This window comes from Pecten maximus, chromosome 15, assembly GCF_902652985.1.
Source record: "Pecten maximus chromosome 15, xPecMax1.1, whole genome shotgun sequence".
In the NCBI taxonomy this organism is placed as follows: domain Eukaryota; kingdom Metazoa; phylum Mollusca; class Bivalvia; order Pectinida; family Pectinidae; genus Pecten; species Pecten maximus.
The window spans coordinates 33,680,585-33,697,522 of record NC_047029.1 but is presented as its reverse complement, the minus strand read 5'-3'; the positions used below and the strand labels follow the sequence as shown (position 1 = coordinate 33,697,522).

General features: G+C 35.9%; 1 protein-coding gene across 14 annotated transcripts in view; it reads left to right on the top strand.

Moving 5' to 3' along the window:
* Positions 1-16,938, top strand: part of LOC117344361 (RNA-binding motif, single-stranded-interacting protein 3-like) — a 261,555-nt gene that overhangs the window by 222,867 nt on the left and 21,750 nt on the right. For 12 of the 14 annotated variants that reach the window (XM_033907099.1, XM_033907097.1, XM_033907108.1 and 9 more), the window contains 2 exons: positions 9,074-9,132; positions 13,361-13,467. In XM_033907099.1, the coding sequence (XP_033762990.1) occupies positions 9,074-9,132; positions 13,361-13,467 (166 nt within the window). The remainder of the gene's footprint in view (positions 1-9,073; positions 9,133-13,360; positions 13,468-16,938) is intronic. The other 2 variants (XM_033907098.1, XM_033907107.1) reach the window with 1 other exon arrangement.

Below are 16,938 nucleotides of genomic sequence, written 5' to 3'. Positions count from 1 at the left end.
TGATGATTCATTTGTAATATTTGTGTGTATAGTAATTAAGGGTATTCGCTAGCTTCTGATTTACCAGTCATTTATAGTGTTCATACTGTAAATTTTCTCAGGTCATAAAACATTCCAAAAATACTATTTTTCTGGATTGATGTATATTTCAAATGACATATTACTACGTGTTATTGAACCCTGGAGAAGTACATGTGACTAATGGTATGTAGATTAGGTGAAATTCACTACTTTGATCGCTTGTTATCACTGAAGTATAAGCTATTACCCAGAATACCCCTGGGACTTGGATGCATGAATGGTCAGACTATTTATTCAACCTGTGGGATATCCAGGATGGTTCTGATTTGTGTCTGCCATCTTGGAAATGATTGCTATTGCTAAATGTCATGCCATATACTGGTAATTAGGCAACCCCCCCCCCCCCCCCCCCCCCCACATCAAGGATATGAGTGGTATGCTGTCTGCCTATTCATCTGCCCATCTATCTGTCTATCTGTCCATTCATCTGTCCATTCGTCTGTCCCTCCATTTGTCCGTCCATCAGTCTATCCATGTGCCCATTCATCTGTCCATTCATCTGTCCATTCATCAGTCTATCCATCTGCCCATTCATCTGCCCATTCATCTGTCCATCCATCTGTGTATTCATCTGCCCATCTATCTGTCTATCTGTCCATTCATCTGTCCATCCATTTGTCCGTCCATCTGTCCATCCATCTGTCCATTCATCTGTCCTTCCTCTTCATTTATGGAGATTTTCAGAATATAGAAATCCGAAAGTAATGTGGAATTATGAATTACACATTCCTTCAACATAACCAATAAGATGATATAGGAGACTCGGGAACATACAACTGTACAAGTTTATTCATGTTAAAAGTTCTGTCATACTTCCTCAAGTAATGGTGTATAAATTTCAACTCCAGTCTGCATAAATTTTACCTGGGCAATTTGAATCGATACATGAAATGGGTGTCCAAATTGACTGTCAAATTCTTGTCAACCAGTATATAGCAGCTGCCTGTCTGTTCGGTAATTCAATAAAATTCCTGTCTCTTTTGAGAAGCTAGTGTAAATATGTTTTGTTCTGTTCAATATTTATCGAATAGTTTCACCGAAATTCACTACTAAATCACACCCTAGGTAAATGGACGCTTTGTGTGTGTCTATCAACGAATTCCATACCATTCTGCATGAACTACCTATATTTACGTGAAGACCTGTTATCGACGCCAGGTAGACAAGTGGTTAAGATTTTACCTGTGAATTTTTCCCCATTTTTTTAAAACTCTGGAAGTCATGCATTTATCATAATTTTCATCTTCATGATTTTATCACTGAAATTAATAAAAATGATTCTCAAATGCTTGTTATATCAAAAACAAATTATGTTGGATTTGCATTGTATTAGAAACTTAACACAAAAAATCAGTCTAATCAATTTCAATGAAAATTAAAAAAATTTGAAAACACTACAGGTATTCTTTAATGCAAATACACATTTATTTGCAAGTTGGCTTCATGTGGATTCAGTGAACATTGGAGAAGTGTGGCGCCAGCCATTCATTCAATTTCAGCCAAAAAAAATTGACAACCTCACTACCCGTTCATCTTATCAAGCAAGTGTTTGTACATAGATCTGCTTCTCTCAAGTGCTTTAAATATAAATCTTCTTCACAATGTATCTTGTATTGATCTAGAAACCAAGTGGGTTGTTTCTCCAATTGTCAGTTTCTGTCTGAATTTGGATGCCAGCTGTATGCAAGGCCAGGAGAGGTTGTAATTTACCCAAAATGTTTTAATCATTGAGGTATTTGATAAGTGGTAGTTGGTCTGATCAAATGGCTGCCTGGATCATCAAATATACACATTCTGTTGTAGTAATTCTAAATCAGTGGAAAAGGCTTACTTTGATTGAGGATTGTAAAAATGGACATTTTATTCATCCATTTAAAACAAAAATGAAGGAAACCTAATCACCATTACTCTCAATGTTTTTAATTCAGATTTTCTTCCTGGATAAACCTAAGTGGAAATCAATTTTAATTTTAAAATGATTACAAAACACTGGCGCCATTGATTTGATTAGAAATCCTACTGCTGCAAGGTTTCACAGCTTTTTTTTTACTGCAGAGAAAAAAATCAATGTATTAGATAGATGTTTGATAATAAAACTTATTATTTTCCTCACAAAAACCTGAAGAAACGTATGCTAACAAACTGCTGAGGTTGTAATAAATCGGTTTTGAAATTGAATCTTTGTTATCACAGGGATAATTGTTTGATTATTTTGGGAAATGTTATCATTCTGAATGAAAAAGGTAAGTTATTCTATTAACAACTCTCAATTGTAGAAAAAAGGGAAAAAAACACATTAGCCATGTTAGTTGGATCAATTTTTCACAACTTGTTGAGCAATAAATATGATGGCAGACGATAGGGAGGGTTGTCATGACAATTGTAGCCCCTTCCGGCTGTAACCATGGTAACATTATGACAATGGAGTACTAATTATGATAGATTAACCAATGTCACAGTTGTCCCAGGATGCTGGAATTGGCCGACGTTGCCCACCATTTCCTGTCGTTATGACAACAATTTCACTTTCATCCAGACAGGCAAATAGCATAATTGTGTCATTTGCATAAAAACTGACAAAAAATGCGGAATGAGAAAATGGCATGTCGCTGGTCATATATCTAAATACAAATTGATGTTTGCTTGGAGGTTGAATAGTTTGCTGTAATGGGAATTAATAGAATGTACTGTTGGCTCAAGGTTGTTGACCTCGGACATCAGGTCCATGACTTTATGGGGATCAACTTAGGGCACATCTTTGTGTTTCTTCAGGAGATGTCTACATATATATATGGTTTTATTTCTCCCTTTTCCCATCTGTTTCTCACTGTTCTGTTTCTCCCTCATCCCTTCTGTATAATTCTGTTGCCCTTGTTCTTAGTGTTTGCCCTTCTCTCCTTTAAAATTGTCCACACTCCTATCCAACTTTCCCTAATTACCTTTCTGCTTTGTCTATGTCACACTCTTTATTTTACCCCACTTATTATGATATCTCTCTGTTCTCTGTATATGGTACAGGGAATCCCATCCTGTCTGAGGTGACAGTCCCCACCCTCCCCCTTATACTTTTTATGACAGTGATAAGTTATTAGCCTCAGGTAACCTCGCCAGGACTCGGTCAACAATAAATCATTTTAAAGAATAAAAAATGAGTCATTGTCAGTTGATGAAGTCAGATAATATCAGACAAAGTAGGTTAGGGAGGTAAGTGTCCCTATGGTTACAGGTTAGGGAGGTTAGTGTCCCTATGGTTACAGGTTAGGGAGGTAGGGTCTCTATGGTTACAGGTTAGGGAGGTTAGTGTCCCTATGGTTACAGGTTAGGGAAGTTCTTGTCCCTATGGTTACATGTTAGGGAGGTTAGTGTCCCTATGGTGACAGGTTTAGTTAAGGTTAGGGATGTAGTGTCCCTATGGTAACAGGTTTGGTTAAGGTTAGGGAGGTAGTGTCCCTATGGTGACAGGTTTAGTTAAGGTTAGGGAGGTTAGTGTCCCTATGGTGACAGGTATCTGGCATTTACATAAACTTGTATAAAACGCTTATTCTATAAACATCATACGTTATTGACTCATCCTCAATACCTCCTGGATTACCTGTAGCTCGTTAAATAAGACATACCTGTATATAGCTACAAGGAGATACATCAGAAATGGCATCTAAACTGTTGTAAAAATCATGACTATGTGAAGAATTTTCATTGATGAAGGGATGGGGTTTATAAAAGTTTAAAGATATTTCACACCCTATCTTGATGAAGGGATGGGGTTTATAAAAGTTTAAAGATATTTCACACCCTATCTTGAATTGTCAGGTAGATTCAATGCTCAAAATCAAGGGAAATTGGAATTCGACCCATTTTCCGGTCACCCAATTTAAATTGAAGTGTGTTTCTATAGAACAGGTAGACATAAATGAGGTAGGATTTTATCATTGTAAGGTGTGACGCTCTGTCAATTGAAAATATTGAATTGTGATTTTTATGATGCGTTCACACATATAATTAGTGTGATTGTAACCTGAATAAGTAGAGTAGTGTAATGGATCTTTGGGAGATTTAAGTAAACTTCATTCTTCTGTAACAATAAGACGAGGGCTAATGAGATAAATTGGACAGGTAAAGAGTTTTCGTTTCGTATTACAATTCGTTAATTCTATCTATAATTTACACCCATAAACGAATTTCTGTTGTTAAGTAAAATACGAGCTCTAACATGTAATGGATGTTAGCTGTTAGTTTGGACACTTTTGGGACTATATATACAACGATCTATGAATCATTGTCACTTCCTGTTCTCCCAGACACAAGACAGGCATTGTTATGGAGGACTGATGTATACCCATGCTGTCTTAAGGTATCAAATTCACCCCCTGCTAAGGAAAATACGTTTTTTATGCCGTTCGATCATCATTATACCCTGTTTTATCTTGGGGAATATGATCATCTAAACGCCCAGTTTTATCTTGGTAAATAGCACCACATGTTTGTCAAGGGTCCAGGTAGGCTTTCATTTGGTAGAGAGATACTGAATGGTTTTTCATTTAATTTTTATTCATGATTATCTCTTTGAATGTCTCCTGAGTTCTCAAGTCTTTTTATTTGTGTCCATTATCCTCATGGAATGTAAAAATTGTGTTAAGTAAGGTTATCTCAAGGTAACTGAAAACCTTCCTAAAAAGGTGACAGGCCACTGTAGGAATTTGACCTCCAGACTAAATGATTGCCCAGTAATGGCTGATAAAGGTGGGAGTTTTAACAGAGGAGGTAGACAAAGCTCCCCATTTATCATCTATACTCTGTACAAGTGTTTCTGGGTCAGTAGAATTTGTCATACTAGGGAAAGGCTGGGTAATGACATCATTGGCAGTGTGAGAGGGAAAGGTTAAGCAAGAGTGGCAAAGTGAATGTCAAAGGTCAAGGTCAAGGTGTGAGGGTGGATGTCAAGGTCAAGGTGTGAGGATGGATGTCAAAGGTCAAGGAAAAGGTTTTAAGGTGGATGTCAAATTTCAAGGTGAAGGTAGATGTCAAATATGGCAAGGTCAAGATGTGAGGGTGGATGTCAAAGGTCAAGGAAGTTGTCATATGATCAAAAGGAGGTCATAGCAGAAATGTCAAAGGCCAAGAGAGGTATAGAAAGGTGAATGTCAAAAGGGAATGTCAGGAAGAGGAAGTAGTGTTGATTTCAAAACTAAAAATTGGAGGGAGAAAACATTTAAAACAAATGATGTATAAACTGATATGCATGGTCGTTTGTTTACTTACATGTCCTGATCAGAAAAAATGAAGCATCTATGAGATGGGTAGAACTAGTATGATTAGAACAGTATGTACCTGTACAAAATATTCTTACTTTTCTGCTATAGCTTAATAGATTATATAAAGTCTGCAAACAGATTTTTTGGACTGAAGTAATATGATTTGTGGCCTGTCGCTGCTCTCCATCAGGAATGGCCCCAGTTTTCTACGTTAGCAGGCAGGAGTTTATTACGTTACATAATGGCATCCATTGTCCCTGACAGAGCCCATACGGAGCGACCTAGTACGATTCACTTATTCCACAGTGACATTTGATGCGATAATTTAGATTGGCAAATAAAACTACCCTGTCTCCCCCAATATAAAAACTGGACCCACCATGCTCTTAGAGAGGAATATTAATCTATCCCTCGTATGGGGGTCGCGCACTCCCCGATTACACCTCGACATTCAGTGTAGAGACACTGGTCCCAGCCAACATGCAACACTTGATAAATTAAAAGACATGATTGATAATTTAGACCAATGACATTTTAGTGGCGAGAGGTGGGTTTAAATTGAAAGCAATTTTTATTTTCTGATTGAAAATATTTCCAAACTTGACATAATTGCAGGCATTGTGTGATGAATTAAATGCAGACTGTCCTTTAAGTTATAAGCACAAACAGAAGATTGTCTGTGGGGTAATTTTCCACTGTTTATTAAATTTAAAGATCATGCACTCTGATGATCTTGATATTGGGCTGACACAGACTTATTTCTGTGTAACAGTATATTTAACTATTTACCTTCCATTTTTACTACCATTTTCTGATCTAATTTAATTTTTTACAATACTGTTTCATGGGCTGTGTGGATCTACAAGATAAAAGTTGTTTTTGAAACAGAATATTTTCATTTATACTGTTTGGAATTGTCAATGAGTTAAAATTTTCAAAAAGAAAATAATTCAATAGATGTTGTATCCGCATTCTTGGCTGTAGTAATGACAAGACGTCTGGGACTTCTTGGGATATGATTGTATGATAACAGTATGATTTCTGTTGTGCAATTGTGGGGTTAGGAGTAAGGATACATGGTTACGATAGTTTTCTTGTCTTATTGGTACGGAGATGAGACACTCACGACCTGCCTGTATAGGGGATAAGGTGACCCCACACAACTTGAATGTGTCAGGGACACAGTGACCCCTCATGACCTGCTGCATGTGAAGGGGATGGAAGGTCAGAACAGAAATTGTCATGACCAGTTGGAAAATCTGTGTAGAGAGGGAAAGGGGGGGTCAATGACATGTACCTTGTTCATTCAAAACAGCAGTATAGGATTGGCCAGTCTTCACCGTGAGCCTGTCTCTCATCCCTACTCCACCATCTCCTACCCTGATAGCATTGATCTCCCTTATCATAATGATAACATTTATCTTACACAGGTTTATTGTGACTGAATGAATGGATTTTACAATCTGGAACAACAGATTATAAGTTATTGCAAACAAGCATTGATTAAATAGATGTTTAACCAATGTAACGGCCTGTGAAGGTAGACAGATTACAGTTACGTTACTCACAACCAACACTTCAATAAAATCTTATCCATACAGAGCTTCAATTAGGAAATGATTTCACTTTTTTTTTTAATTTTCAAATGTAGCGATTGTATTCCTATGTATGTTTATAGTTTTTTGGGGGGGGGGGGGTTTCCGAAATATCTTTACTAGAATGTTAAAATAGACTATTTTACAGCCCATCTATGTTGACATTGATGTTAGCGATTTCCTGCCATTTGTATTCATTATCTATTGTGAACACGGAAAAAACACTTTATTCACTCCAGATTTTTTTTGGTTGCTATCAAAGGGAGATAACTAGAGAGAAACAGATTGTTGCCTAAAGATTGTAAGATGTGTTTATAGACATTGATAACACACTTCCGCCCAGAAATAAATGTCTTCTCTAGTCAAAAATTATTGTGTGATAAACTTGGCAATATACATTGAAAAACAGCATTGAGCAAAGAGGCGAAAGGACCCAGATCAGATACATTCAAAGTGAGGCTTTCATGATGACTGAAAAGGGATCATTTAAATACAACACTGAAATTCAGTGTGATGTAAAGAGGTGAAAAGACCCAGATCAGTCATATTCAAAGTGAAGCTTTGATGATGACTTTGAAAGGGTAATATTTCCTCTGTAATCAAGTTGACTTCATCACTTTGGCACTAAAGAAATGTTTCTATAGAAACAATGTTTTTAAACCCAAACTACATTTATGATCTTAAGAATTGCAGGAAATTATAATCTAGTATCGTATTCTTCAGCAATGTGTTTTAATATTTCATCCGTGTTTACTCGGTGCCCGTGCATCAGGATGTTTAATGCTGATCGCCTTTCCAGTTGTGGCTTAATATTGTGTTTTTATTGAGATGTAGGGAAAGCTGACGGGGAGTAGTCACCTGTTTCCTCATCGTAAACGTCAGAATTAAGTCTGACTTACGATGCAATCCTCGCGTACAGCCTCCCAGCTATGTGTACTGCATTCAGCATTAAATCCTTCTAACTAGTAATCCAAACCATTAAATACTGCCAAATTGCCATTTGCTCATGCAAGCTCGTGAATTTCTTTTATGCATATATCTGCCATTCATGTACTTGAGTTTCCAGTATTGAATTAGGGTTTGGATATAGAGTTTTTGAATTCTTCTCGTTTTTTTCTATTTTTTATTCTACTGTTTTCTGATTTAGAAGCTTTGTGATGTACTTTGATCTAACACATTCCTTCCTCACTTTAATTTCCGGGGGAGGGGGAGGGAGCTCAAAACTGTTTTTGTTTCTATTTTGCTTAAACCTCATTTCGCCAAATTTAAGATCATTGAAAACAAAACAATTTTAAAATGATATTTGGATGAAAGTTGAGGTTATCCAGTGTGTATACTACCTAGATAACTACTGCTATTATATAAGACTGACTCAATTTCAAACAGACTTTCAAGATAAATAAAAAATTAATCCCTGTGAGTATTGAAAATTTAAGATATCGGAGTGAAAATGCCCCGTTATGTTACATCACGGTATTACCGAATCATGTGTTTGTTTTAGTACTGTTGGTTAAGATTATAGCAAAGTGGAAACAGAAGTATAGGCTTCAGGAAAATCAAAGTTTATGGGTTCTCCCTCCCATCCTTAATTTGATGGTGATTTTATTAATGAAACAGGTGTTTGAGCTTCACTGTACACTTGTTAGAGAGTATACAACCACGTAAATATATGATGATTCTGTAATTAAGTTGATAGAATATTTTGTGATGTGTTAAAGAATATATGTCTGTCTTTAGCGTTTGATAGAATATTTTGTGATGTGTTAAAGAGTATATGTCTGTAGGTCTCGGCTGTCAATTCTCTACTGATCTCTGTGAAGCTTGGTTGGCTTGTCCAATGTATGTAACTCGGTAGAATTCATTAGTGTGACATGTAGCTGTCCTTTCTTAACTTAGACTAATCTATAATTATTATATCTTTGGCAATGGATGGGTGTATAACGCTTCACCCCTTGCACTCTTGTTGTGATGTGTAAGAGAGTATTTTTTTTAACAGGGTAGAGACAAATTTCATTTAAGTTTAAAGTTTTTTAACAGGGTAGAGACCATTTTCATTAAAGCTGTTTTTGTTACAATGAGTTTTTTTAGATATTGAAGGATTTAGATACCATCTGGTAATGTGATTTTATCTTTTTATCTTTACAGATATGGCAAGATTGTTTCCACCAAAGCAATTATGGACCAAACCACAAATAAATGTAAAGGTAAGTTTTAAGAATCTAAAGAAAATTTAGTCACAGAAACAATTAGTGCCATGGTTACCACACAGAAGTTTTCACTGAGGTACAGAAAATGTAGTCACAGTAACAAGTGCCATGGTTACCACACAGAAGTTTTCACTGACGTACAGAAAATTTAGTCACAGTAACAAGCGCCATGGTTACCACACAGAAGTTTTCACTGATGTACAGACGATTTAGTCATAGTAACAATTAAGTGCCATGGTTACCACACAGAAGTTTTCACTTGGGTACAGAAAATTTAAGTCACAGTAACAAGTGCCATGGTTACCACACAGAAGTTTTCACTGATGTACAGACGATTTAGTCATAGTAACAAGTGCCATGGTTACCACACAGAAGTTTTCACTGATGTACAGACGATTTAGTCATAGTAACAAGTGCCATGGTTACCACACAGAAGTTTTCACTGACGTACAGAAGATTTAGTCACAGAAACAAGCGCCATGGTTACCACACAGAAGCCATGTATGTTGGAGCAAAGCTAATTGTGAATTCTCTAGCTAATTAGTATTGTGTTATTTTCGGAGACTGCACCAAATTGATCTTCATAATTGAAAGTAAAATTACCTTTCTGCTGCAAAATTACCTAAGACTAATGCAACATATTGTGTTAAGTCTAGCGCCACGTTAATCACTATGCATACGTTACGAATAACTTTTTCCAAATGTACAATTGGAATTCTGATATTTGATTTGTTATGAATGTAAGTGAGATCTCGTACAGCTATGACCGAATTTTCCCTCACGTCATATAATATGCTGAGAAGTAGGAGAAATAGCATAGTTACATCAGAAACATCATGCACGCATCCTATGTGTTGATAGCCATTAGGTAGAACATTAAGGGTACAATGAGAAAACCTCAAGCCCTGGGGAATGCTATTCATAGCTCTATAAACCTCCTACAGATAGGCTATGTTTTGTTGTTAACGCCTGACGCACTGACAAATGACAATGTTTTTCTGCTACACAAAGACAAATTGGATTCAGGTATAGGAACTGATTTCTTCTTCAGGCATTCCTTCGTCACCATCAATGACTTTTTAATTAGACCATTAACCCCCTCCTGTGAAGATATGACAGCTATAGACATGTTGTAATGATCCCCCCGTTCCTCCCCCTCCCCAACATCAGGGACAAACACTGTATTGAACTCCTTATGTAATCAGTCTATCTGTAGGCACTAGTTGTCTACACTGTTAGTGGCTTTATCATTCCTTCCTTCTTTAGGAAGTACTCCAGAATACATTTATAAGGCAGGAGCAATTGAAATAAGATTTAGGAAATAAGATAGGGGCTGTCTTTTAAAACCAATCTCTTGTGTGTGGTTTGGAGAAAGTGATATTTTCATTCCAAACTGATAACATTGGAAAGTGTTCAATGTAAATTCTGTTTACTAAAAATAGATGAATCCAAAAGTCACATAGGGGTCATGTGGTGCATCTCATTATCCCCTGTAAATTATATCAGTGATTGGACAAGTTCTTCCATCAATGTCCAGTTATTGGAGAGAGAGTGTTCCTCGGTCCAGTTGACCTTTGGTCAAGCATTCTGTATACATCTGTTAATTGGAGATTTAATTTGGATCAAATACTTCCTGCTATTTCATTGTGGGTTAATTTGTGGTCCCGTATGACTGTCATATGACAGGTCATATGACTGTTACAGCTGTCCAATACTCTGTTTCTATAGCATGGATTTAGAATAACAGCTACAGGGACATATTACATAATACAAGATAAAAATCTTAATGATTTCACCACATGGGAGAGGGCACATTCACTGTTTCCTCTCTGTCAGTTTTGTATAACATCTGCTTTTATGTAAAAGGAGTTATATTTGACCATGGGCTTATTACAGAATAAATATTGAATCCAATTATCATCAAATTTCATATAAATTTAGTGTGTGTTACTGGAACCTGTTATTCCTTCAACAATTTTCTTAGACTTTGCATGTTCATGTAGTTCCATTTTGTTTGTTAAATTTGTAGTGTCAACCTCAGTTTAAACAGTAACTAATCGAACATTATTAATGTTTTACAAATTCTTTTTTGACCAAAAATTTTTGACCAATCAGAGAACATGGAATCAATACTGAGAATATCTTGGCAAATCAGAGAACATATAACTGTAATGCTCAAAATCATTAACCAATCAGAGACCATGTTACAAATATGGATAGTTTTTAACCAGTCAAAGGGCATATAACTAAGACTGATTATTTTTTAACCACTCAAATAGCATCTAACTAAAATTGATCATTTTAAACCAATCAAGGGACATATGACTAATGCTGATAGTTTTTAACTAATTAGAGGGCTTGTAGTTGATACTGATAGATTTTAACCAATAAGAGGGCGGGCATGTTACAGTTTTGAACTTTTGCCATGGACAGAAAGGGATTGGTAGTTAACCTTTAGTGTAAATTAGCTGACTAAGAAACCCCTTATGTCATCTTTAGATCTATCAAAAATTAAAACAGAAATCACAGGAACATAAAACATCCTTAGTGTTCAAAGTTAATAGGCTTTCCACTCGAGATATTTTCTACTGACATCATCGTGTTAGTCTCCTACATAGATAAATGTCCTCCCTCTTCATTACTCTTTTCAAGTCTCAAGATTCTGCCGCCGATTGGGGTGGAGAGACTAAGTGACTGAAATAGACGACACACCCAACGTGGTCGTCTTACATGAGGATGACTACTCGTATCGTGGGCATTCATCCAAATCTAGCTTGGTCATTGCACAAGAGACAAACTCTTTGAACACATCTCATTTTAAAATAACAATTTCAACCTATCGTAGAAAGTTTTATATCAAATAGATTTTATCTAGAAATCAGAAGTTTGTGAAAATGTGTAGTAAAAAAGTATTTATGTTATCATCATATGGAGGGATAAAAGGGTGAAGATGACTACACTATTACACAAAAATATTTAAATCTCTGAGTTTTCTATGGGAGTCTGATTCAATCAGAGGAAACTGAATAGACGGGAATACCTTACCCCGGGGTCACCATGTACAGACTCTGTGTCGTAACTAACCAGATTGTCTCCCCTTTCTAATTAACTTTGGAACATGTTTGGTTATATCAGACTGCCTACGTTGTTATTTACAACAGTATACACCTGAAGACGCGATATATTTCTCGGTTTTTATAGTTATTTTGAGGTTGAATTCTTTGATGAAATTAAATATTGATATAACTCTGTTTCTTACGTATTGCTAACTCAGGTTTCAATCTTTCTTCTTTGAAACAAAAATAAACCCATTTATGTCAAAATTCAACTGGATAAATGGTGGCAAATAACAAGGTTTAGCTGTATGATATGGCAGTATAACAAGGTTTTATTCTACAATATGGCAGTATAACAAGGTTTTATTCTACAATGGTGGCAGTATAACATGATATTATGTACCAAGTTGGGAGTATAACCAGGCTATGCTGTTTGGTTGAGATAATATAACAAGATTTTACTTTACATTGCTGGCAGAAGTATTGAATGTTTAAATATTGAGCCTGTTCTGACCTGGCTACCAAACATCACCGTCTGCTGTAGATCGAGTTCTATCAGAGATGTGCAAATAATTTGAAAGTAGATATTCCACACATTGTGAAGTTTAAATTGGTAAAACTGTTTAAAATCACTTAAGGAGTATCTGTTACCGATTTGACACCCGATTCTAAACCAGACTTGTTTAAATTTTGTTCAAGCTTGATGCACTATGTGTCCAGACTTGTGTAAATATTGTCTCTGCTGATAGTTTTGGTCCCTGCCATTATCAATATTGGTTTTTCAGTTCATTGTGTGATGTATATTTGAAATCTGCTACGACTATTTTTTGTTCACATTATGATTCTTGTTTGGATACTTAAAGGGTCATATGGGGCCGTCGTTGGCTTTCTGTTCAGGGTCATATGGGGCCGTCGTTGGCTTTCTGTTCAGGGTCATATGGGGCCGTCGTTGGCTTTCTCTTCCTTTTGAAATCAATTTGATCATTAACAAAGTATTTCTTTAAATAAAGTTTTAAATGTTTCATAAATTTTTTGTAAAAAGACTGAACAAAAGACAATGTTAAAGGTTATACATCCTGCTAAGTTGATCTATTGTCTTCATATAGATACACTTTCCATTTACAAATGTTGATTCTAAGTATTTACAATCTCAATCCTTGTTTCCTCAGGGTATGGATTTGTTGATTTTGAAAACCCCCAAGATGCTGCGGTGGCACTGAAAAATCTACAGGCACAAAATATGCAAGTTCAGATGGCAAAAGTAAGTATTCCAGAAGTAAGTCATTTTATAAATACATGTCTTGCTTGTCGTTATAAACAGAAAACAATCCCAGAATTCCTCTGTGCTTCACCTCCATAGGGAGACCATTCTAACTATCTTATCATTTCTTTTTGCATGGGAATAGAAACACAAACCTTTGTAGTTAATCTGAACATTTCTTGGCAAAAAATGTCAAAAACACTTGCATATTTATTGGAGTATTTCTAAAGTTCCCTGAAATGCACATCAAATTGTTGACATTTGTGACGTGTCTTCTTGCATGGCTTTCAAAGAGAACCCTTATTATGTTAACTGATTTGAAAATGAAAGTTATTTATTTGATTGCAACAAATAAAAAGATTGCATGATATAAATTTAGTCCAGATGAATTGACAGATAAAGGAAATATTTCTTTGTGGATGCCAATATGTATAGCCTAAAACTAGACATTGAGCAATCACAGCATCAGAAAAAGCCAAAAGCTACGAATATATTTACCAGAACAACTTAGATATACGAAGGAATTTATGCTGGATCAATGCAGACACAGTATCAAACATCGAAAACCTTTTATTTACAGTGCTTAAATGTAGAACAGAGAACTTCTTCCTGACTCAAATGGCCCAGATGCAAATTAGACAAATATTTTGTAACTGAAACTCAGAAAATCAATGACTTTAAACAGATCTCTTGTCTTATTTTTGGTCCTGTTGGCTCTGGTTTTAATGTTTTGAGTGTTTTTTTCTTTTGAATCACCGCATAAAATGCTTTCTAAAAACATTTATTTTTCTGAGGATTGCACTACAGAACAATTTTAGCATTTTGATAGTTCAATATTCTCTTGGGGGCACTACGGTAGCGTAATTCTTGGTCATGGAAAAGCTTACATTGAAATTAAGCTTCCTAACCTTTGAAACTCGGCATAAAATTTTCCTAAATGAAAACTAATCATTTTCCTAAAGACCATTCTTCAAAACATTTCTAGCAACAAGGTTTATTACAGTGGGGTATGGTTAGCCTGATTCTTGGTCACAGGGAAGCTTGAATCAGGGTTCAATGGTGATGTCAGGGTTGTAGAAATGGCAACCAGTAGAGTCATCATGGAATGTAGAACATTGTGTTTCGTGCTCCGATCTAAACACCCAATTGTGTAGTAAGTACATCATCTATTAGAGAAGGGCTACGACAGACATCTAATCAATTTGTCCTCAGCAACAAGTAGTGCTCTCAAACCACAACATAAAAACACTGATTGAAGTTGAAATTAGTTTTATTAAGTAGCGAGCTGACATGAGATCACAAGATAGGTCCCATACGATTGTTCTGATCGCACTTCTCCCCAGTCTGCAGGGAATAACTCCAACATAAAACATAGTCATTAATCAAGATTTTCTAGCAAATTATAAACTATTTTAATTACTTTTCTCTACCTGCTCTAATAAATCTTTCACATGGAAACAAATTTGGTCCATTTAGTTGAGATTTCTCGATGCTATAGGATTTATTCTCTTGCTAAATATGGCACAATGCTAGCCAATTTTAGAATGACACTGCGGAGATGTATACACATTTGTATGGCGGCAGGTGAGAAGCGTTATTGATTTCAGAATTCTGCCTCCATTTTAGCTCTTCCATTTGTTGCAGCAAGGGATTTGTTAGAAGTTATGGCTCAGGAAATACAACATTAGGAAGACACTTTTTCATTTATAAGTACTTCGTGTGTTCGGTAGCAACATTAGGACAATTTTCTTTCTGTCTTATGTATTTTTGTCTAAATGCCAAATTCGTACATCAAATCTCATGATTGTAGCTATCGAAACAGATCCAATAAGCTCTTTCTTCGTAAGGATACAATTGAGTTTCTGGCAATAGATGAGGTGGATGGGTAATGCACATTCATCTATAAATAGGTCAGTGATACGGACCTCTAGTTGTAAGATAAATGTAGATAGTGCTATAAAGAACAATTCTATTTCCACACTAGCGGTATCTAATAAGGATGTCACAAGCCTTAAAGATGGAGTCATTCTGCAATCTCCACATATACTTAATATCATTTATGTACAAGTAAAACCTTAATATATTTGAAGAAAGCACGTTTGACAAAAGAAACTTTCATATCTGCAGCAGATTTCAAACTCAATTTTTATGAAATTTAATGAACACTGAAATAAAATACGATCATCTTTTTCAAGGGACATTGTTTACTATATTATAGTGATTTTTAAATGGTAACATTATTTATAACATTTTAATACAAAGTTCAAGGTCATTTCTCTAAGTCTTGAATAGGTCTGATGTGCCTAGACCACACATGGTGTGGAATTCAAGTTTTTTATATGGTGTTACCAATGAAGTTTGGCTTTAAGTAGATCTAAAACTGAACTATGTTGTCTGTGTTACAGCCAATATGCACTTGTGTAGGAGTGCGATACTTAATAGATACTTAAAATTCTTCCACATTGTCTAGTTTTTGTGTCCAATTAGTGACAGCAAGTATTTTCATGTCCTTCAACTTTGATGAGAAGAACATTAAAAAAGTAGCTTTGTAAATACGGTAATACAAATTTTGAGGACAACCATGAATTCAAGTTGACCAATGTGGTAGAAACTGATGTTTTCTGGTCAAATAGAAGTCAAAAGGTCACTAATCGTTCTTAGGAAATTTGATAAACACAAATTGACCAATCATAAACTGGTATTACTATAACTAGGGCAGTTATGATATTGACGTGCTGTCCAACGGAGTAGATTCTAGGCAAAGCTGCCTATTTAATTGTCGACAAACATCAGATCGTAAGAGGAAATTGACTATCGGATAAGTACAACCCACATATTGTAGGCCATGCATCAGCCAATTGTTCCGTTTCTGACGTTAATAGAACGTCATATTTCCTCTGACGAATCCCGTTTGGACAAGTGGCTTATCAATAATAATGACACAGAGCAGGGGAATACGTGCAGGCAAAAAAAACTCCATTTCAATATTGTCTCGTCGATTTATTGTCAGGGAAACAAAGCCATGCTGAGTTTGTCGAATCTCTCTCCGGACTAAGCATGATGTCGCTCCAATACATCAGCTGTATTACTATGTATTACTAGATATTTGTAGGAATATACGACTTTGACAATGAAAATGGCTGCGAAGATAAAACCTGTCTGAAGTGTCCATTCAAATGGTCCCCCTTTCTGATCCAGGGGACTAGCAGATCCACTTTACTAGGCTGAGCTGGTCTTTGTACTATTGACCTTACATCAAAGAAGCAGAATTTTCCATCAATCTGGTGGCTGTAGTCATTTTCAGTGGTCAGCCATCTTTAGTGGTCAGCCATTTTTAGTGGTCAGTCATCTTTAGTGGTCAGTCATCTTCAGTGGTCAGTCATCTTTAGTGGTCAGCCATCTTTAGAGGTCAGTCATCTTTAGTGGCCATTCTCGTTGGACATCACATATCCTATTAAGATGGTGTAAACATCAATATTTTAGGCG